At 50.4% G+C, this 22,885-nt stretch overlaps 1 protein-coding gene and 1 long non-coding RNA gene across 40 annotated transcripts in view; one reads left to right on the top strand and one right to left on the bottom strand.

The window, feature by feature from the left end:
- The window catches only part of PPP2R5C (protein phosphatase 2 regulatory subunit B'gamma), a 150,918-nt gene extending 145,157 nt beyond the window's left edge, over positions 1 to 5,761 (top strand). For 8 of the 39 annotated variants that reach the window (XM_081548839.1, XM_081548834.1, XM_081548833.1 and 5 more), the window contains 2 exons: positions 655 to 726; positions 841 to 1,440. In XM_081548839.1, the coding sequence (XP_081404965.1) occupies positions 655 to 702 (48 nt within the window). In that variant the 3' untranslated portion in view covers positions 703 to 726; positions 841 to 1,440. Of the gene's footprint in view, positions 1 to 654; positions 727 to 840; positions 1,441 to 2,641; positions 2,772 to 3,012 lie in introns of those variants that run through there. The other 31 variants (XM_081548846.1, XM_081548828.1, XM_081548826.1 and 28 more) reach the window with 6 other exon arrangements.
- An 11,153-nt stretch (positions 5,762 to 16,914) lies between these two features.
- LOC145529106 (uncharacterized) lies at positions 16,915 to 18,900 on the bottom strand. Its single transcript, XR_014070918.1, has 3 exons — positions 18,788 to 18,900; positions 17,462 to 17,845; positions 16,915 to 17,159 (listed from the first exon to the last, which is right to left on the bottom strand). It is a non-coding gene; the product is annotated as an uncharacterized LOC145529106 (long non-coding RNA).
- Positions 18,901 to 22,885: the final 3,985 nt, after the last annotated feature.

Below are 22,885 nucleotides of genomic sequence, written 5' to 3'. Positions count from 1 at the left end.
TTTCAAGACTTATCACGGATTTCTATGGATCAGTTGAACTCGCCCCCGCCCCTCACAAATAGCAGCCTACCTAGATGAAGAAATTTATAGTGCACTCTCTTAGCTATAATTTGATATGACAGGCTCTTGTCAATTTGAAAATATTTGGAGTCATATTCCTGAAATCCTCAAAAACACTGTCGTTAAAGCAAAGAGAAGATGCTGAGATACAGGGGAAATCTATATTCCTCATTTGGAGACCAAACTGACTTAAGAGGTTATGCTAAAAACTAGGCTTTTCAGTTTTTATATTTAGTAATGTGAACATTTTCAATGTCCCTTTCAGTTTATTTTCAGCTAGGTTTATTTTTCCAAAATAAGTCCACATTTCTTCGAAGTACTTTGAATGTGGGCTCACAGCTCACGTGAGGTAAATGGCAGCATTTCAGGAGAATCTCCAGTGGAGGAGACCCTAATGGTAGTGCAACGTACTGGGTTGGGCTTCTGTGGAGAAATTCCATTATGTATTTACCTATCAGAACTGTGGTTGGTATTTCTTCTGAGAAAATTGTGTAACCCTATGTAGAACCTCCAAAGAGAACTAGTAAAGTTCATGTGAATGACGGTCATATATCAGAGACATTTAAAATGTTTTGCAATTCTCATTTTTAACAGTCGGTCGGGAGGAAAGCAGTGTCGAGCATGCAGTTAAGGAAGGTGTAGAAAGACGGAAGGTGGGAAGTGAAGGTATTCCTTACTCAGTATGTAGAAGTGTATTTATAAGGCTTTTTTATATTTAGGAAAAGAACTGACAATGCTGTGTACATGAAGTATTTTCCCTTTTTTTCCCTGTCATTCCAGCTTGTGATGGTGAAGACACAGGAATCTGGTCCCTCAGGAGACTTTGATGAGTTCTGTCCTAAATTAAGTAGTGAAAGCGTGCACTCTTACCGTGCGCCCACCCCGATGTTGTCTTCCCACTTCCTGAATAGATTCGGCCTTTCAGAGCCGCTGTCCTGCTGCGGACAGAGACCGGTTCTTTCCGGCTCACATCTCCGTGGAGGTGTCCGGGGCAGCATTTCCATCTGTCTTGTCCACCCCACCATCGACAGCATGCTCGCCAGCACAGCCCTCCACCAGGGTCACTCGTCCAGGGTGACCGTCTGCATGACGTCTCTCTCCTGCTTCCCATGTTTCCGATTTGTTTTTTTTTTTAACCTTTGTAGCTTGTGTAACTGCTCTCTGCTTTACACCCTGGTTTGAAATGGCTACACAGAAAGACTCAGCAGGTCCCTCACTCTTTCTCTCCTTCCAGAAGCTTCCCCAGTCATGTTTGCCTTCTCAATTTGCATTTGTTGGTTCCAGCTCCGAGCCTTTTACTATTGCCTTTTTCTATGAAAATGTTTCTTCTCTTTGGAATGCTTGTCGGCGGCAGTTATTAAATATTTCAAGTATCTGAAAGGCTTTTGTTTTGCTTCGCTTGGCTTTGCTTTACAACTCAACATGGAACGGACATAAAATTCAGGGTAGAATTTCCCCCCGAGTTTCTCCCGGGTTGAAGGCAAACACGCTCCACCGATGAGATCACTTTTACAAGGGCTGTGACCATGACCGGCAGCCCCTCGGGGACTGGGGGCCTCCAGTCTCCCGACGTGCTGGTGGTCCCCAAGCCATCTTACACCAGTTTCCAGGAGAGAAAATCAGAATTCCTGCCTTTGCCATAAATGAACCTTAATATCCAAATAACATTTCTAGAAATAATCCTAAAATGATGTGACACAAAATTCTTTCCAAACCTTGACATTATTATGGTTTTGATAGATAAATTTGCAAAGAACCGTGAGAAATATTAGCTCTGCAAAAAGTGCACTTTTCATATATGGTTTCTGCAAGTCCCTGAATATTTTTATTAAAGCACAGAAAAGTATACTTTGCGTATCATACCAGCAGTGCTGGCAAGCCGGCCACTCGGGGCAGTGGTCAGAGACGTGTGCTTTTTGCTGTCAAGTGATTGCCTTAGTACAGCTGTTTCCTGGTTGGTGTTTGCTCAGCACCACCAAAGTATTTCTATTTAAGTACTATCTCCCCTTTGCTGGAGACACTTAAACAGAAAGGAAGTTGTGGTTCTTGTCAAAGTTCCTCACAAACCGGCTGCCTCCTGGTACATACGGTGTGTTTAGGTGACTTCGATGGCTTCTTGTTTTGTTTCAGATACACTGGTATGGATGCAATGGCCCTACTTCAAAACTGAATAATTTAACTGTTATTCATGGAAATGGACGCTACTGGTGTCTAGACTCCCCATATTTCAGGCCACCCTTTCTCTGCAGACACAATTCTCTAAATCCCCATGCAAACAGGGGTTCATTTAATTTTTTTCCTTTTTTTTCCCCCTAGTAAGACCAAAATGTCCTAAGTTTAGGAAGAAAATGGAATGGAAAGGGGAGTCTTTTATATCTTACCCTTAATGTTAGGAAATTTTATGTAGATAATTAAATGTATAGTTTTTCTAAGTTCTAGAAGGTTTTTCCCCTTACATGACCTACTTAATACCTCTCATTTTAAGTATCTTTTTTCAAATTTAATAGAAGTTTTGGACCCGTTGCTGGCTTTGAGTCCAGTTTAAATGTGTTGTTCATTCTTTCTTTTTATCTACTCCAAGGGAAATTTCAACTTCCTGAAATGCCTCTATAAGGGACACGACCGTAAAATGGTTTCGGTGACATTTTATGAACTAGGAAGATTTTGCCATTTATGAGACGTACTAAAGCTGATGAATTTGCAAAATAGAGGTATCCAATACCCTGGACAAAACTGTACATTTTAGAAGACCACGATGCCAACACCGTCCCTGGGTTATCTCTTACTAGACGAGGCGTCCCCCCTCGGTCACTGAGGGGGTGGGGCCACCCCCCTCTGGGTGTCTGGAGTCCTCGGGGGGGCCCTGGAGCATGGGCTGCATTGGCTCAGGGCAGAGCGAGCACACCTCCAGGTCGCCGGGTCTGTCGCCAATGCCGTGCGTTTTCATTGCAGGCACAGAAGGACCCGAAGAAGGACCGGCCCCTGGTGCGCCGCAAGTCCGAGCTTCCCCAGGACCTGCACGCCAAGAGCGCCCTGGAGGCCCACAGCCGCGCGGAGGAGCTGGCGCCCCAGGACGGGCGCTAGCCCCCGCGCCCACCTGTAGAGAAGACACCCTCCGTGTGCCATACCAGTCAGTTACACTCAAGTCCAAGCTTTCTCCAACCCCGTCTGTAGGCAATAACGTCCTTGCGCCTCAGCTCGAGACTAGGAGTTCAAACAATGGTGACCGCTCAGGGCTGCGCGCCCCCCCCACCCCCGCCCCGGGGTCCCCGCACGGCCCCATGTAAGACGGTTCCCCAAAATCAGAGCTAACGAAAGCACCCCAGTCGTCACCTTCACGTTCTCCCCAAATGGGATTTGCGATCATTTAGGATAGGTGGTCCTATGAGAATATCAATGGTTTTCAAATCAAAGGAACGCTGTAAAAGAGTATCACATAGTTTTTAAGACTGTACAGCCCTTCAGACTGTTACGCCAGCAATTTCTTTCTAGGTGGGGGTTTTTTGTTTTTTGGGTTTTTTTGGTCTTTTTGTGTTTAACCCCACCAAGGTGGTTCTATGCTGTCGATCTTAGCACAGCTCACTGGGAAAGTGACGTGACCATTCTCACCGCTGTGTCTTCCCGAGGTCTCACTTGACTCTGGCCACTGCCGTGCACACCACGTCCTGCTGCTTCTGCGTGTCACTCAAGCCATATTTCCAGGTCTGTGGTCCAGCACCAGGGTCCCGGGAGTGAGCTCATAGGAGAAAGTTGTTTAAAAAAAAAAAAAAAAGAACTTTCTCTTGCCTGGAATTGGAACTTTAAAGTGGTGTGTTCAATGTCTTACTTTGCAGAAGGATTTTTCTCTACTTAACACGTTGTTACCCTTGAATGAGGCGCATCAACTGATACAATTCTCTGAGAATTCCACATTTGGTAGAAAGTCAGCAGGGAATCATTTTGAGTGAGGCCAGCTCTTGGCCCGAGGCAGGCCACAGCTGTCTTTGGGCAGAAGTCACAGAATCAGTGCAGTGGGCAAGCGCCCCCCCCACCCCCCGCCGCCCACTCCCCACGGTCCAGTCCCCAGGATGGCAGAAGCAGTAGCGACGGCCTCCGAGGAGTCTCTGTTGCAAAGAGGACACCTTAGTTGATGCCTCATAAGGAAAATACAGCGTCTGAGTCTTCACTGGTCTTCAATGCTGCTAAATATCTCAGACTTCCTTGCATGTATTAAGCGCTTTGTTTTCAATGGAACAGCACGAGGAGAAAAATCTTTAACCTTAAGGCTCTGTTCTTTACGTCTCTCCTGGTGGCCAGTATTTTGACTGACTTATCCTGCTCGAAAGCTATTTGAGACGCATACTGCTGCCCTCAACCAGTGATTCTAGCTTCCTGTGTCTCTGGCGTAAGATGCTATAACTTGATGTTAAATGTCTTGATGCTTCAAAGGCTTCCGTCAGGATCTATCTCTCCGTCGAGGTCGGGGGAGGGGGGACCCACTCAGACCCTGTGAGGAGCGGAGCAGACATGCTTCCCTGTGCAGCTCGGACCCTCCTGCCCGTGGGTCTCACTTAACCCCCCCGCCCCGACGACATGTATCTCCCTGGGTCCTGTCACCTGGAGGGGGTGGACCCCTTGTGTTTGGAGCAGGTAGTCAATCGGAAGGCCGCCCCAGCCGAAAGCGGGAGGAGAAACCTTCCTGAGAAACTTGACAAGTATCCTTCCACTTTGCCATTATGAAATTTATCATTTAAAAAAAAGTTCAGATGCCTTCTCCTTTTGAGGGAAAAAGGGTGCTTTTCACTATATAAAGCAGCGTCTTGTGTATCTTGATAAACCATTGTTTGAACTTCCGTCTTCAGCTGACGGAGGATGTTCTCGGCATGTCCCTGCGAGGTCTCTGAGAAGCCTCTCTTCTTGCCCGAGGGAAAAAGCAAAACCTCGTTGTTTGGGTGACATGGAAAGCTCAGCATTTAAGAACATCTTTTTGTCTAGGTTTTCCTTCTGCTCTTTATTGAAGACAAACATTCACCAAAAAGGGAAAAAAAAAAAGGTTTTGAGAGAAACTGATTTTCTTTGATGAGAGTATTATTTAATATTTTGGCCTCTTAAAGTTTTCCTAGTTAGAACTCAGATTCCCTGTGCTACTTGTTCCGCTTACGTATTATTACATAGATACACTGTTTATTCTGTACCAAATTGATTTCAAAAGTACTACATTGAAAATAAACTGGTGACTGTTTTTCTTCATAAAGTTCTGCGTTTGGCATCTTCACTCTTTCCAAAACGTATCTGTACATCAGAAATGTCACTATTCCGAGTGTCTTTTTAGTGCAGCTTAATATGGCTTCCTTTTAATATTGTACATACATTGTATCTTTGTTTTATGGTAATGAGTAATAAAAATGTAGACTTCATATTTTGTACAAAATGTCCTATGTACAGAATAAAAAAAGTTCATAGAAACAGCAAAAATAGGTAAGTGGCACAATTATTTTTCTTTAGAGAATATCTGTAACTCTATGCTTTAGTGAAATGTTAAGTACCTACATATTTTTTAACATTTTGTAATTCAAAACTTTTCGTTTTGACATTGTTTATGAAGAGAAACTTCATACACTTGCCATTTAATATGCTCTTTTATCTAATTTTAAAAGAAGAAAAACTCTAAAAATGGTGTATTATATGGACTAAATAAAGAACCTGTGAATTTTACTGCTCATCATGACGCTAAATTCAGCCGTGGTGTTGGGCAAGCCAGTGCTGACCGCTGTCAGGTGACGGTGAGGGGCGGGCAGCCCCGCCAGGGACACCGGCTGGAAGGCCCTCACTCAACACAGGTTGGGTGGCCACTCTGCCGTCCACCACAGCCTTGTCTTTCCCGAACCTTCCATAAGCTCATTTTTTTACTTCTCTGTTGGAAAAAAGTAGAGATGACTTTTTAATGACCACTCCTCGTTTTGCAAGTAGGCAAATGTGAGTCAGAACACAGCTTATAAAAATGGAATTATTTGAGCCCTAACCATGATGTTTAAAATGATTCTTAAAGGGACATTAAAGTCTTGAGAGCAGAGTAGGATGGCTGAGGATGAGTTGGGGTCCTAGCTGATCCACCCTCATCTTACCCGGGGGCTCCCTGTTCTCACCGCTGCGGTTACGGAAAAGTCGCCCAGGATCAGCCGTTCCCTGGAGTCATGGCAACAACCCCACCCTCCTCAGGCCTCCTAGCGGGCGGACTGTGACCCAAGCCCCTCCGTTTCCTTGTCTGTCAAACGGTCCTTGTGACTCCTCCCCACCCCCACCCACCACCAGTGACAAAAGTGCCGAAGTCCCTCCTGGAGCTGGGGCTCAGTGGCAACGCTGGGGACGTCCCCGCATGTCTGGTGACGGGGGCCATTCTGGAGACGCACACAGGCCGCGCTCCACCACGGAGGGTACCCGGGTGTGATGGCCCTTCAGCGCTGGTGCAGCTGCTGGAGTGGCTGTGTCCTCAGATGGGGCCTTCCCGTACCCGCACCCCCTCTTTCTATCTCCCCATCCCCCCACACACACACCCCGACATGCTCACACTGGCAGCACACGCAGAGTCAGAATATGCACCGGGGGGGGGGAGCTGGCACTGATCAAGGGGCGGGGTAGGGCGGCCCCGGCACCGAAGGTGATGTGAAGGAGTTGGCCTGAGGCTGCACTCTCGGGTGGGAGGCTGTACTCTCGGGTGGGAGGCTGCACTCTCGGGTGGGAGGCTGCACTCTCGGGTGGGAGGCTGCACTCTCGGGTGGGAGGCTGCACTCTCGGGTGGGAGCCCTATGAGAGTCTTCACTGCCCTCTTCGAGCGCACTTGCTAGAAATCTCTCAAATTCCCTGTAAATTTAAGGGCACCTGTGACTGCCTCCTGCAGCCCCAGGGCCCCCTCGGGTAGGGCTGTGAGCTGAGGCTTCCACTCTGGCCAAGCAGGGGAAATAGCCCCAGGGGACACGTTCACCCCACACCTGCTTAGAGGATGTTCAGACCTCACTGAAGGCAGGCTCCTCAGAACTTACCCTGTGAGCGCACAGCAGGTCTTGTCCACAGGAAGTGTTACCGTTGAGCAGACTGTCTTAAAGCTTCCTCTCTTTTTGTCAGAGTCCGGATGATTGCGTAGTAAAAGCTTCTGCTAGGAAACCTAGAGGTTGCTTCTTCCAGAATTGTGTCTCCGTGAGTTTCAAAAAGACTGGAGTAAAGAGCCTGTTGTGGAGGGTAAACTGAGCCAAACCCAGCCCCAGGGCAGGTGGGGGTCACTCGCATGATGGGCAAAGGAGAAAAAACAGGCCTCCTGGACCCCGAGGGCAGCCTGACACTCAGAGACCACGGGTGGGAGGGCTGTGGCCAGGTTCAGCATCCCAGCGGCAGCACCTCGGGCTCGCTGATTCCCCGGAAGGACACGAGCAAGTGAGCAGAGCTGGTGTCCTCACGGTTCAGGAGCAGAAGGATCCAGATGGATCCAGATGGAAGTCAGCACAGGGAGAGATGCGTGAGCCAGTGGGGTCGTCTGGGACCGGCTGGGAGCTCCCCACCCCCTCCTCCCCGCCACCCAGCTCCTCCTGGCCCTCATGGCCCCAGCCTTGGTGTCCAGTTTCATCGGGGGTCAGTCAAACTGACATAACTGACGAGTGTCGTCCAGTCCCTCCAAAGATGGAACTGATTCTGTGCGGTCCCTGCCCCAAATCCCACCATTAGCACAGACTATCCAGGGAGGCCCAAAGCCCCCAGACGGAACACAGACACGCTCCTCAGGCAGGACGTTCCCAGGGCTGAGGGGTGACCTGCCGGGAGCAAAGGGCAGCCCTGTGTCGGGGCAAGGGGCGCCCTTGGGGGCTCAGCCGCCTCACAGATGAGCGGGAGGCACAGAGAGGTTGGTCAGCCGCCCCGGCCGCGGCCAGCACGGAGCAGAGCAGGAGGCCAGTGGCGCCTGTTGGGGGGGCTTTGACTCCTTCCAGCACACAGCCACGCAGAGACAGGAAGAGGAGGGGGCTGCCGGCTGAACTGTGAGACCTGCTTTCCGACTGAGCCGCTTGAGGAAGTAGAAGCTTCCAGAGACGAGACTCATGAGCTGCCCAGCAGAGGAACAGAACCTGAAGAGGAGGAGCCGGTCTCCACCGCTCCGGGAGGACGCAGTTCCACACCCGGGCCTGGCCCAGAGGTGACTTGCATTTAATATCAACATCAAGTAAACCTGAAAATACACCTTGCTTTATGTTTTCCCCTTCAACTCAGAGTCTGAACATGGGGGAAACGTGTTCCCTGCTCCCTGGGCTTCTAGAATAGGCTGGTCGGCGGGGGCATCTTGGTAAGGAAGGAGTGGTGGAAGGGGAGGCGTCTAGGAAACCAGTCGTCTTGGTTAGCCGCCCAGCCAGGCAGGGGCAGGAGTCTCCAGGGTGGGGACCTCGGGCAAAAGAGGCTTCCTGACTTCATTCATTCGTTCATTCATATATAACACCATGAACACCCCGGGCCCGCAGTCCAGGAACTGTAAGTTAACACTAGGTTCCTCGCGAGCTTTCTTCTCCAGCCCGGAGACTGGCGTGACTTCCTCGCAAAGCAAGTTGCTTCGTGGGTGAGGAGACCCAGGTCCACAGATGTTCGGTGAGCAGAAAAGCCACGTCTCCCAATTCCCAGCCCCTTGCTCTTGTCAACATGATTTGGGACCCCAAATCTGCCCCATCTAAGGTGACATGGGAACTGTGTCGGATCCCTGATGGCCATGCCCGGGGCCCCACCACCCACCTGCTCACACGGTGCTGGGCATGACAGAGGGCCCCTCTATCCTCCAGGGCACTGAGCCTTCCTTTGTGCCCAGTCACTCAGTCGTGTCTGACTCTCTGTGACCCCATGGACTGTAGCCCGCCAGGCTCCTCTGTCCATGGGATTCTCCAGGCAAGAATACCGGAGTGGGTTGCCATTTCCTACTCCAGGGGATCTTCCCAACCCAGGGATCAAACCTCGTCTCTCTCATCTCCTGCATCGACAGGCAGGCTCTTTACCACTGTGCCACCTGGGTCAGGAAACTGTCCTTCACCCGACAGGCTTCTCCTCCACACTTGGCATTAAACCTCCATGAAACACAAACATAAATAGTAGTTTTCTAGTAATTCCCTACTTGAAAACAATTGATACTCCTGTGCGCCACCTTCACCCCCCGGAAAAACTATTAATACAGCAGCAATGTCCATCTGCATTCTGACCTGCGGAATCTGGAATTCTAGGAACCCCGGTCTAGTTCAAAACCCTTGTTTTACAGAGAATGAAACAGACCCAGAGATGGGGAAGCCCAGACGAAACTACTGGATGCTAGTACCCAGGCCATCGCACACGTCTAATGGGACGCTGGAGTTGGGGGGGGTCATCCTTTATGTTGCCTGCCACTTGTATTCTTTCTAGGTTGTGAATTTTTTAAATCTCTCTCTAGCAAAATGAAATACTTGGGATAGGCAATGAGCTTCATATGGAAATGTTTTTTAACAAGTGAAAATTTAAATATTTTCCAAGTTAAAAAAAAAAATCCTCATGGAATTCCCCGGTGGCCCAGTGGTTAGGATGCGGTGCTTTCACTGCCAGGGCCCAGGTTCCATCCCTAGTCAGGGAACTAAGATCCCCCAAGCCGCACAGCATGTATAAATAAATAAGTCCCATATTAAAGTGAAAGTCACTCAGTCATGTCTGACTCTTTGCGAACTCATGGACTATACAGTCCATGGAATTCTCCAGGCCAGAATACTGGAGTGGGTGGCCTTTCCCTTCTCCAGGGGGTCTTCCCAACCCAGGGATCAAACCCAGGTCTCCCGCATTGCAGGTGGATTCTTTACCAGCTGAGCCACAAGGGAAGCCCAAAATATTAAAATCCAAGTTTCTCAGAACATTTGGGAAAAGCATTTTGAATCGTCTTCAGTCCATTATCCAGGATGTACCAGAAGTGCTCAGTCATTTATAACCACACATTCTCTATTTTTAAAAAAGTACCATATTTTTCACTCGTTGACCTTGCAAAATTTGAGTATATAAAAAAAAAAAAAAAATCACACACCAGTCAGAATGGCTGCTATCCAAAAGTCTACAAGCAATAAATGCTGGAGAGGGTGTGGAGAAAAGGGAACCCTCTTACACTGTTGGTGGGAATGCAAACTAGTACAGCCACTATGGAGAACAGTGTGGAGATTCCTTAAAAAACTGGGAATAGAACTGCCATATGACCCAGCAATCCCACTGCTGGGCATACACACTGAGGAAACCAGAATTGAAAGAGACGCGTGTATCCCAATGTTCATCGCAGCACTGTTTACAATAGCCAGAACATGGAAGCAACCTAGATGTCCATCAGCAGACGAATGGATAAGGAAGCTGTGGTACATATACACAATGGAATATTACTCAGCCATTAAAAAAAATACATTTGAATCGGTTCTACTGAGATGGATGAAACTGGAGCCCATTATACAGAGTGAAGTAAGCCAGAAAGAAAAACAACAATACAGTATACTAATGCATATATATGGAATTTGAAAGATGGTAACGATAACCCTATATGCGAGACAGAATAAGAGACACAGATGCATAGAACAATTTTATGGACTCTGAGGGAGAAGGTGAGGGTGGGACGTTCTGGGAGAATAGCATTGAAACATGTATATTATCATATGTGAAACAGAACACCATTCCATGTTCGATGCATGAGACAAGGGCTCAGGGCCGGGGCAATGGGATGACCCAGAGGGATGGGATGGGGAGGGAGGTGGGTGGGGGGTCCAGGAAGGGGAACACATGTAAACCCATGGCTGATTCATGTCAATGTATGGCAAAAGCTATTACAATATTGTAAAGTAATTAGTCCCCAACTAAAATAAATAAATTTATAAAAAAAAAAAAAAATCAAACCCAGGCTGTTAAGAGTGAAGATGTGACCTGAGTGAAGATAGTGGAAAGAATTCTGAACAACAGAGGACTGTGCATGTGTGGGCGCTGGGGCCTCAGGGTGCCTGGGAAGGTCTCGGCACCCCACGCACAGGGGCCGGCGCTGGCAAGATGGGCCACACATGCCTGCCACCTCCCAGCCACGACCCTGACATCTTCATCCCGGGGACCGGCACCACCACCACCGCTAGTCAAACCCGGAAGCCAGCCTGGATTCTCCCTGCACTTGGATTCTTAAATCCCAGAGGCCACGCCTCCCAGGTGCATCTCTGTCCATCTGCCTTACCCAAGCTTTGCTCTTAGGTCTCCATCCTCGGCTTCCATCATCCCCTGGACAGTGTGACAGCCTTCTGTCCAGGGCATCTTAAACGGTGATCACATCACTCTCTTGCTTAAAACCCTTGAGCGGCTTCACCAGGCATTTAAGTCCTGAACTCCCTGCTGCGGAAACAAGAGTCTCTGGTCTGACTCCTGCCAACCTGTGCAGCCCCCGTTCAATGTGTTCTTCACTGGTCCCTGAGTCTTACCTCTTTCCTGCCTCAGGGCCTTTGCACAGGCTGTCATGCCCACCCCATCCCCAAAGTGGCCTGGCTAACTTCTTTTTATCCTACAGGTCTACATGACTGTTTTTTCCTCAAAGAAGCCTTCTCTGACCACCCTATCAAATTGGATATCCCTGTTACTCTCAGCCCGCCCCCTTCCCTTCAGAGCCCTGATACAACTTGTAATGTTGTTTCTCAGTTAAGAGCCTCCACCGCTAGACAAGGACCTCACCTGCGTTTCATCGTATGGCACCTGCGCCCAGCTCCGTCCCTGGGATACTCTGCTCACTCGGTCAAGCGAATGAAGGTACAAAGGGCTGCATGCCCTCCCGAGAGGGGCTGTGCACCCAAAGGAGGCGGCCATGGGCAAGAGGACCCTTTGGCCCTCATCCCATCTGGTGCTAATGGGATGTGCCAGACAGCAATGGTGGGGAAGAGTAGCACAGACCTCAGCACCGGGGCAGGGAGAGGGCAGGGTGCTGCAGGGGCACCCCACTGGGCTCCGCCCACTGAGGGTGGAGAATATTCCAGGCAAAGGGATGCGCTCAAAGACCCAGAGGTGGGAGAGGCCTGAAGTTCTGCTGGAGCTACGCTATCACCAGAGGGCCCAGGGAGAGTGGTCGCGAAGTGAGGCTGTAGACGTGTGCAAGGGCCAGTGGAATGCGGACTTTAGCCCATGGGCAGTAGGCAACTGAAAAGAATTCTACCCAGAGGGGGTGACAAGATTAGAATAGGCAGGTGACATGTAAGCCCCGCAAGTTGACAAGAGCTAGGGCGGGTGGGGGCTCCTGTGCAAAAGAGTAAGGACGGGCTGGGAGGAGCCAGAGCTGCCTGAGAGTGCCAAGTCTCTGCTGCCACTGGGACTCAGGGTGCCTGGTGGAGGAGACCAGGAGCGAAGAAACCCTGGCGTGCCAAGGAGTCAGGCTGGATGGCATAGGGAGGAAGGGTGGTGCCCGGAGAAGGCTGTGCAGGGTCTCGTTGCACAGAGGGTGGCCGGAGTGCCGCCCCCGGGGAACGTCCACTTGCTCTCTCGGGCTGTGTGCTGACCTAGGAGGCAGCTCTGGGACAGAGACTTGGAGGGCACGTGGCCTGCCCTGTCCTGAGCAGAGCAGAGCTGGTACCTCATCCAGGTGACGGGAATCCAAACACTGCTCTCACCTGTCACCCGCCCCTGCCCACCCGGGCCCTTAACCAGACATGGCAGGCCTGCCAGAAAGAGGGGCAGCAAGGGGACCCAGGGGCTTCCAGGTGGCTCTGGTGGTAAAGAACCCACCTGCCCATGCAGGAGATGTAAGAGACACGGGTTCGATACCAGGGTCGTGAAGATACCCTGGAGGAGGGCATGGAAACCCACTCCAGTATTCTTGCTTGGAGAATCCCTTGGACAAAGGAGCCTGGCAGGTTACAGTCCACGGGGACAGAGTCGGACATGACTGAAATGACTGAGCACGCACGCACACACGCAGGGAGACGCAGCGCTAAGCTGGGTGATGCTGAGCAGCGGTGTATGTCCATCCTCTCCATACACGTCTTTGCTTTATTCTGAGCAGGACAGCGCTGTCCTCGAGCACCTTGCTTTGCTGCAGAAGAGACTGACTTGAAGTGTAACTACAGTATGAGAAGGCACTGGGGCTGGGGGGCGGCCAAGTCCAGCTGCCTGGGAAGGGTCTCTGGGGAGCCAGGTGATCAGGGGTGGCTGCTGACCTCTCAGAGAGAACCTGCCTCTCTCTCCGTGTGGTGGGAAGCAGGACGGAAGGTGAGGACATGGAGAGGGGACATCTCTGCATCCTGTTAGAGAGGTTTTGTGTTTAGGAAATCCGGAAACAGGCCCTGCTGCAGGGGGGCTGCTCAGTGTAGTTTTGAACATTTATTTGGCCGCACGGGGTCTTAGCTGCGGCCCTCGGGATCTTCGCTCTTCCTTGTGGCACGTGGGATCTTTAGTTGCAGCATACCAGCTCTTACATGCAGCATGTGCGATCTAGTTCCCTGACCAGGGATCGAACCTGGCCCCCTGCACTGGGAGCTCGGAGTCTTAGCCACTGGACCACCAGGAAGTTCCTCAATGAAGTTTTAAAAGCCTGTTTGCCTGTCAATGGGAATAAGCCCATCAAAGGGTCACTGAAGGTGAGAGGGGACTGGAGCCCAGATCGTAAGTGCAGGGATTGGTCTTCAACAGGAGCAAGGACAGATTATCCATTTTAACAGAAGGAAGGGAGGGAGGAATTCACATAGAGGCACAGGTTTGAGGCAAGTAGATGAAGGAGGTGCTCTCTGATCCCCTGGATTTTCTCAGTGAATCCTGAGTGTGCAAATGAGGCTGTACTGAAAGTGAGCCAGTGCTGTGATTCTCTCTGGCTGCACAGGGGCAGGGGGTGGGGGTGGGGGCCCACCTTCCACCACCTGCTTGTCCCCTCTTCCAGGAGTGAGGTTTTCTAATTCAGTTTCTTGGGCTCCAAAATCACTGTGGACAGTGACTGCAGCCATGAAATTAAAAGACACTTGCCCTTTGGGAAAAAAGCTATGACAAACCTAGCTGCTGCTGCTGCTGCTAAGTCGCTTCAGTCGTGTCCAACTGTGCGACCCCATAGATGGCAGCCCACCAGGCTCCGCCGTCCCTGGGATTCTCCAGGCAAGAACCCTGGAGTGGGTTGCCATGTCCTTCTCCAATGTATGAAAGTGAAAAGTGAAAGTGAAGTCGCTCAGTCGTGTCCGACTCTTAGCGACCCCATGTACTGCAGCCTGCCAGGCTCCTCCGTCCATGGGATTTTCCAGGCAAGAGTACTGGAGTGGGGTGCCAATGACAAACCTAGACAGTGTATTAAAAAGCAGAGACACCACTTTGCCGACAAAGGTCCGTATAGTCAAAGCTATGGTTTTTCCAGTAATCATGAATGGATGTGAGAGTTGGACCATAAAGAAGGCTGAGCTCTGAAGAATTAATGCCTTTGAACAGTGGTGTTGGAGAAGACTCTTGAGAGTCCCTTGGATTGCAAGGAGATCGAACCAGTCAATCCTAAAGGAAATCAGTCCTGAATATTCATTGGAAGGGCTGAAGCTGAAGCTGAAGCTCCAATACTTTGGCCACCTGATGCCAAGAGCCAACTCATTTGAAAAGATCCTGATGCTGGGAAAGATTGAGGGCAGGAGGAGAAGGGGATGACAGAGGATGAGATGGTTGGATGGCATCACCAACTCAATGGACATGAATTTGAGCAAGCTACAGGAGACGGTGAAGGACAGGGAAGCCTGGTGTACTGCAGTCCATGGGGTCACAAAGAGTTGGACACGACTAAGCTACTGAACAACAACAACAGAATTAACTCTCCACGAAACCTACTCTTTCAAGGGCACTACCGGTGATGACCCAGAATTCACAAGAGGAAGCTGGCCCTTCTCTCACTGTAAAGGAGGAAAAAGAATCAGTTCCCTCCAGTGGGTCCTCCCTAGGGGTGCATCCCTCTAAGCTCTGAGGAGACGTCAAGCAGGTGATTACCGTAACGCTCCCCAGTCCCGCTGCCAGATGACCCATCCACCCATGGCTGCTTTCCAGCTGGCCCTCCGAGGCTGAGCTCTAGGGAGGAAAGCATCCTGCAGCCCACAGGTTGCGATTCCAGTTCCCTCATCCTCCAGGCTCCCATCTGTGAAATGCAGATAATGGTTCAGTCTTTGGAGGTGTTTGGGAGGATTAAAGAAATGATCATTTAAAGCTGGCAGAGGAAGCCAGCAGATGGCACCTGCTATAATTATGACGTATCCTCACCCCATTTCACAGTGAGGAAACAAGGGCTCCGAGAGGGAAGGGGGCTCATTCATGGAAAGTCAGCCACCCTGGTGGGATGCGCTGGTCACCACGGAGCTGAGAAAGAAATTCACATCGCAGTAGCGGGGTGGGGCGGGAGGAAAGAGCATTTTCATTTATTGTTGATGGATATGCAACCATGTATGACTCTTTATAAGGGCAGCTGGGTAATGTTTAAAATATTAAAAATATTTTAAGGACTTCCCTGGTGGTCCAGTGGTTAAGAATTCGTGTGCCAATGCAGGGGACGTGGGTTTGATCCCTGGTCCAGGAAGATCCCACATGCAGTGGGGCAACTAAACCCGAGCGCCACAGCTACTGAGCCCACATTCCCTAGAGCCCGTGCTCCGCAAAAAAAGCGACGTTACCACAAGGAGAAGCCCGAGCACCACAACTAGAGAGTAGCCCCCGCTCGCCGCAACTAGAGAAAACCTCCATGCGGCAACGAAGACCCAGTGCAGCCAACACTAAATAAATAAGTCTTTTTAAAAGGCTTCACTTTCCAATGCAGAGGGTACCTTCACCTGGTCAGAACAGGTAAGAGCTCACATGTCTCCTAGCAAAAAAAAAAAAAAACAACATAAAACAGAAGCAATATTGTAACAAATGCAAGACTTTAAAAGCGATTCACATCCCAAAAAAATCTGTAAAAAGTCTTTTAAATGTCATGCCTTTCACACTGCAAGTCAGCTTCTAGGCGCTTAGCCACCAGTAACGCTTGCTGTCCACCCAAGATGGCTCACAGCAGCCTTGTTCTCTACAGTAAAAAGTGGTGGAAGCCACAGAGAACTTATTCATAAATAAAGGTGCATCCTGAGAACTTAGAGCTCCTGGCACATAATGGCTCCGTCCAAACCCCGGCAAAAAGAGATGATGAAACTCCAGCCTGGTTCCTGTGGCATGAGGCTGTGTCCCTAGGAGGACCCCAGGGTCCCCCTCCCCATTAAAACACCTGCCTGAGGAAGCCAGGGGACTGCTCCAGAATTTTCCATTTGTTCTAGCCAACCCCAGACCACAGGCCCTGATCGCCCTTCTAGAGCATTTACTAAGAAGGGCTTACAATTGTGAACCTTCCTCTGCCCCTTTGAGGTGTACAGGTACCTCCTACAGCCCAGGAGTGTCTTTCTCAAGGACCTGAAAGTCGTTCCCTTGAAATGGACTCAGAAGGAAGGATACAGCTCCTACGGAGGTAGAATTCTGACCCAGCCTCCCAGTGTGATCTGCACTCACCCACCCTTGGTGATTTTTCATTTGAACCCCCACCCTCCACACACCTCTTCCAACTGACTCATCCTCTCTTTAAAACACCTGTCACCTCTGCACAAGTCAGAGTGGAACTCAGCTTTTCCCTGCAGTCTGTAGTGACTGAATGATACCTGTTTTCACTGCTTTAGCTGATGTCGGCTGTGTTTATCCTTGACCATCCATAGAATGGAATAGTACGTAAACGTTAATGAAAGTTCTCCAAGCACTTACAGTAGTGCCTGGAACACATTCAGGGTACTATTATGATCATTATCATTTTTCATCTGTTGGAAAAAGGAATGCATTAGGAGTGTGCACACAGAAAGATATATCGAGCCACAGACCTAAGATGAATATATTTTATGCTTTCAACAGTTCCATAACAGTTTTTAAAAATGGACAATGTGTTAAAACTATGTTCTCACATGGAAAGTTATTCAAAACATATGTTTACATGAAACAAGCAAGTCCCAAAACAGTTTGCATAGCAGAATCACATTATATGCATACACCCAAAATATAACACATGTATATATATAATACTGTTCTTCAGTCACTAAATTGTATCCAGTTCTTTGCGACTTCATGAACTGCAGCACGCCAGGCTCCTGTGTCCTCCACTGTCTCCCAGAGTTTGCTCAAATTCATATGTATTATGAATATATATGTTATATATGTCTTTGGCCACCTGATGCAAAGAGTCAACTCATTGGAAAAGACCCTGATACTAGAAAAGATTGAGAGCAAGAGGAGAAGGGGGATGAGATGGTTCGATAACATCACCGACTCAATGGACATGAGCTTGAGCAAGCTGCTAGAGATAGTGAAGGACAGGGAAGCCTGGTGTGCTGCAGTCCATGGAGTCCCAAAGAGTAGGACACAACTCATCAACTGAACAGCAATATGTATTATACCATAAACTATATATAATGTCAGTATTGCAAAAATTAAATATCCCAAGAGCTTAAATATTTCTGGAATATGTGCACTGATCTTACACGTGTAAGTTCCTGGTTTTTTAAAAATCATGCGTCACCTATCAATGCAACATTTGGAGTCAGCCAGGTCCTGCTACCTCAGGCCATTACGCTGACCCGCAGTCTCCCTCCTCACCACCAGAGGGCGCCGTAAGCACCCACAGAGATTTCCCCACCCTCGGGCATATGGGATGCCTGCTCTGAGCCTCAGGCTCAACTGTTTCTCCATAATTGCTGGTCAGATGGTGATGTAAACTGAACGCTCTGTGCTTCTTGACGCATTCTCCCAGCGTCACACCCTGTAAATGCAATTAAGCTCTTGTGAGATGAAAAAAAAACCAAACATTAACTAGGTTGTTTCTCCAGTCTAACAGTAGGGTCATGGTGGGCTCTCCTAAGCTAGAAGCGGAGAAAGGAATTTTTTTTTTTTAATTGAAGTATAGTTGATTTACAATCTTGTGTTAACTTATGCTGTACTGTGATTCAGTTATACATATACACATTCTTTTTTATATTCTTTTCCATCATGGTTTATCACAGGATGTTGGATATACTTCCCTGTGCTATACAGTAGGGCCTTGTTTCTCCACTCTATATGTAACAGTTTGCGTCTGCTAACCCCAAACTCCCAGTCTGTCCCTCCCCCACCCAGAAGTAATTCTTACTGAGCACCTACAACATGTTGACTTTCCCACTGCACACGGCATCTTATCGAATTTTCACAATTAGGTTAGTGTTCTTAATCCCCACTTTTCAGATGAGAACACTGAGATTCTGAGGGATTAAGTGATTTACCCAATCTCACCAGCTAGGCACTAATAGACTCTGAGTCCAAATGCGGGCCAGCAGGTTCCTCAGATTTTGCTTTACCCTCTATAAAGCCCTCACTTGTCTCCAAATTTATGAATTTGTTGTTGTTCAGTCGCTCAGTCGTGTCTCTCTTTGAGACCCCACGGATTGCAGCACGCCAGGCTTAAGAAAATAAATTCAAGGTATGCTGGTGGGAGACCCTCAATCAGAACTCAGGTGTCCAGGCATCCAGAATGTGCTCTTGCTGATGCTCCCTCTGCCTTCAAGTCTGGTGTGTGCCCAGCTGGGACCAGTGCAGAATAACCAAGGCTTGGCATTGCTCTCTGACTTGCCATGTTGTTCAAAATTCAAAATGAAAAGTAAAAAACAAAACAAAAAAAATCTCTCCTTCCAACCCTCTGCGCCCTCCCTGCCCCAAACTGTCCACTCACCCGGTTCCACTCCCCAGAGGCAAACTTGCTTGTTTTTCCAGAGATTATCTTTAATGTTTGTAAATCAATGCTGTTTTATTCAGAGTTGGCTCTGGCCCGGGCTCTGGTCTCCCCTAAAACCCAAAGACAGTGTCACCCAGAATTTTTATTACTACTATTCCCAAATTACAAAGACAAAACTCGAGCCCTTGGGAGTTGGAGTGAACTGCCTGAGATCCCAGAGCTGGACGACCGAGGGTATGAACCTATGGCCAGCTCTCCGACCGGGCAGGCCCCTGAGTCTCGCCCTTCCCAGCGTCCCCTCTGTGTCCGTGTCGCTCTCTCCTGCCTCCCTTCCTTCTCTTTCCACGCTGTAATCACTTCTAAATCCTCACCTAACTCAAGTGTTGCTCAATTTGAAATCACAGGTAGGAGGACCTTAACGATGGAGTCCAGCCCCTACCCTTTACAGATGGGCAGAGACCCAGAAAGTCTCCTGCCAACATTCCAATTTCCACAACCAGCCTTTCCTCAGCTGTTCCCTTTCCCACCTCAGTCTGCCCAACTCCCTCCTGCCCCTCAACCGCTCACATAAACAGCCAGCCAGCTCCCCCTGTGAGAGCGCCCCTGGTTCTGCACCTTCCTCTCATCGGTCCCCACGTTCCCAGGAGCCCTCCAAGGGTCAAAACGCTGGCCCGGCCACCTTCTCTCCTCTCCCCCTGTGACAGCTGGGATTTTACCCATGCTGCTCCCCACTCCACCCTGACCCGGCTATTAGCTGTTTATCCTTCAGTCTGACATCTCCCTCGTGACCCATCCAGATGCACTTACGACCTGTCCCTCAGCCCCAACCTCACTGTATCTCCCAGAGACCGTGAGCTCAACGGGTACAGAGCCTGCGCCCGTCTTGTTCACCACTGTGCCTCCCGGGTCTGGGTCTGGGCTCCACCCCTCGACTGGCTGGTTTACAAGCTCAGTCGAAGTCGGTTGGAAGAATGAACGGTTGAACCATCTGCCAGAAAGAAGAGCCTGACTCCACCAGGCAGTTCTGCAATCAAAAGTTGTATACAGGTAATACCAAGTGTTCCTTTGGAGTAGACTGAGGCGTGTGCACAGGGTAACCGGGAGAAATAACGTTAGGATAGTCTCTTCCCTCTAATAAGCTCCTCTGAACATCTGTGCCAGATTCTACGCTGAGAAAAAAAAGCCAACGGATGGACCAAGTGGGGCCCCGTTAGTCCTGCGAGAGTTCTTAGCATATAAACCTGATGAAGGCCCCTCTCCACCAATGCACAGGGGCTCCTACACGGCCTGTGTGTTAGTCGCCCAGTCGTGTCCGACATTTTGCAACCCCATGGACTGTAGCCCGCCGGGCTCCTCTGTCCATGTGATTCTCCAGGCAGGAATACTGGAGTGGATTGCCATTTCCTACACGGCCTATCCAGCATATAATCCGAAGGGGATTCCAGAAAAGTCCAGTCAAAGACCCCGGCTTAAGTATCCCTAGTCTAGATGGAACGAGGAATCTCAAGTCAGGGCTTGGAGCGCGAGCCAGGCCAAGACAAAAGCGAGGGCGGAATCCAAGGCTTCAGAGGAGGTCGCGGGAACAAGGCATTTAGGGCCAGGGCAGGGACGGCCACGGGAGGCCAGTAGGTCCATTTTGAGAAACTCGTCCCATTGTCCAGAAACAGTAAGGCGAACCAAGGTTTCCGGGTGAGAAGAGCCGCAAACCGCAGGCGGGCTCGGAAAGATGACGCGAGGGGTGCGCGAAGATGCACGCCCGCCCCGCCAGATGCACTGTGGGGCTCCAAGTCACCAATCGGACAGCAGTCTCGCGAGCGAGCGAGATTCACGCAGAGGACGGAGATCTCGGAGAGAGATTCCCGCCCCCCTGGCAGGGATGGGCCAATCCCAGAGCCTCCGCCTCACCGGGCAGCAGAGCACGTGACCGCGCCGATGCCGGGGCACGTGACCGAAGCGGCTGCTCTCCAGGCAAAGAGCTTGGAGTGGTCGAGTCAAGACCGGCTTCCGGCCGGCGAAGCTCGCACGCCGCCGTCGTGGGCACGTCCCAACTCTGACTGAATAAGGAGCCCGCCTGAAACGGGTCCGGCCTTCAGTGCCCTCACCTGTAAGATGGGCCCAGGGCTGCCCCCAGGCCAGGGGAGGCGGGGTGCGTGGAACGCGTCGCCGGCTAGGAAGCGGGGCGAAGGCCAGGCGGGACTCGGCGGCCCCGGGAAGCGGGCGCCCGCTTCCACCAGCCCGGGAAGCTGACCGCGGATCACGCGCTGAGCAGAGCCCGCTGTCCTTGTCGGACTTCCGGGGCCAGCCGTCCAGAGTGGGTGTGCGGCGGTGCGAACCCATTGCTCGCCCTGTGGCGTCTTAGTAGGTCTTAACAGCCACGGTATGGGGTCAGCGTCTTAGAGGGGGTGACTGCTGACGCCGCACAGCCTGGGCGCGAAGGAGCCAGGATTGGACCCAGGTGTCCACCTGCTCAGCCCGCAGGCCTTCCACCAGATGGCACCCACACATGGAGGGGGTCCCTGCAGCTGGAGGGGTCCCTGCACCCGGAGGGGTCCACGAAGCTGGAGGGGCCCATGCAGCTCCTCCAGAAGAGACTCGGCTCGCGTCGGTGAGAGCCGCCTTGCCCTCGTGCCCCCTTGATCTCCATCTTCGGCCCCGGTGTCTGAAAGACAAGGCTCCTGGTCTTCTGGGAGCGTACTCAGGATGCTGGAACAGCGGGCGGGAGCTGCGCGTTTCACCGTAACGGGAGGGGCGGGCCCTGAGCAGTCTAGGCATGGCCACCCCGGGATCCTTTCCCCCAGAGAACCAGAGCCACCCACCGCCGCGTTAGGAGGTCTTTTCCCCCTCGAGAGGAGGGGCTCTGTGACCCATGAGGTCATCACAACAGCCCCTGCCTCACTTTCTTTGTTAACAGACTTTAAAAGTTTTCGGGTTACTGCAAAGAGTAAAGGAGTACCTATGTTACACCCCATCCCACGACCACACACAGCACAATTTCCTTTGTTACTGACATCTTACGTTAGTATTCCCTTTGTTACTGACATCTTACATAGGTGGTGCATTTGCTACAATTGATGGAACGGTATGGACACATTGTTAACTGGAGTGCACAGCTTGTTCAGAGTTTCTTCGTTTTTACCCAGTATGTTTCTTCCGTGTCAGGATCCTGTCCAGAACGCTACATCACGTGTGATTGTCCACCTGACTTTTTCATTGTGAAGGCGCAGTATTGAGAGATGAGGTTAAAGCAGCACATACTTGCTGAACTCCTCCTTGGCTTCAAATCTGAGTAAACTGCCAGGGAGGAAACTGCTGCTGGGGGCTGCGTTCTGGTGTTGTGTGTGACAAGTGGCAGCCGAGGGGGCACAGGGTTCTGGGGAAAGGCAGGACTCCGAGGAGGAGTTCCTTCCAGAGCAGCCCCTCCGGTTGGGGTAACGGGGAGTTATTGTTTAGAGTAGAGATTTTCTGTTTGGACGTGGGTAGTGGTGATGGTTGCCACCAAGTGTACACTTAAAATGCTTCAGTTTTATGTATGAGTGCATGCATGCTAAGTCACTTCGGTCGTGTCTAACTCTGTGCGACCCTGTGGCCTGCAACCTGCCAGGCTCCTCTGACCATGGGATTCTCCAGGCAAGAACACTGGAGTGGGTTGCTGTGCCCTCCTCCAGGGGATCTTCCTGACCTAGGGATCAAACCTGTGTCTCTTATGTCTACCTGCGTAGGCAGGTGGATTCTTTACCACTAGCACCACCTGAGAAGCCCCAGTTTTATGTCTATTTTACCATATTTTTTTTTAAAGCTGAAGAAATAAATACTCAATTTAAACAAGATATCTGATCTTAGCTTTTCAATAAAGGAAACCTATATGTATATGCTTCAAAACTAAACAGAACTGTGCCCAGAAGGCCCTACATTCCTCCCAGACCTGGGATCAGGGCTCAGGGCAGACCGGGCTCCAGCACCGCCATCACTATTACTAATAACAGCAGCATTAACAAGAGCTGCTGTGAGTGATCTCTCACTGTTCTGGCAGCCTTACCACTTTATCTCACGTATTCCTCACAGAGCTGCAGGAGCAGTTACATTCATTAGCGTCAT

This window comes from Giraffa tippelskirchi, chromosome 12 (genome assembly GCF_054371585.1).
Source record: "Giraffa tippelskirchi isolate mGirTip1 chromosome 12, T2T-mGirTip1v1.2.pri, whole genome shotgun sequence".
Taxonomy (NCBI): Eukaryota; Metazoa; Chordata; class Mammalia; order Artiodactyla; family Giraffidae; genus Giraffa; species Giraffa tippelskirchi.
This window is presented reverse-complemented; position numbering and strand designations above follow the sequence as displayed.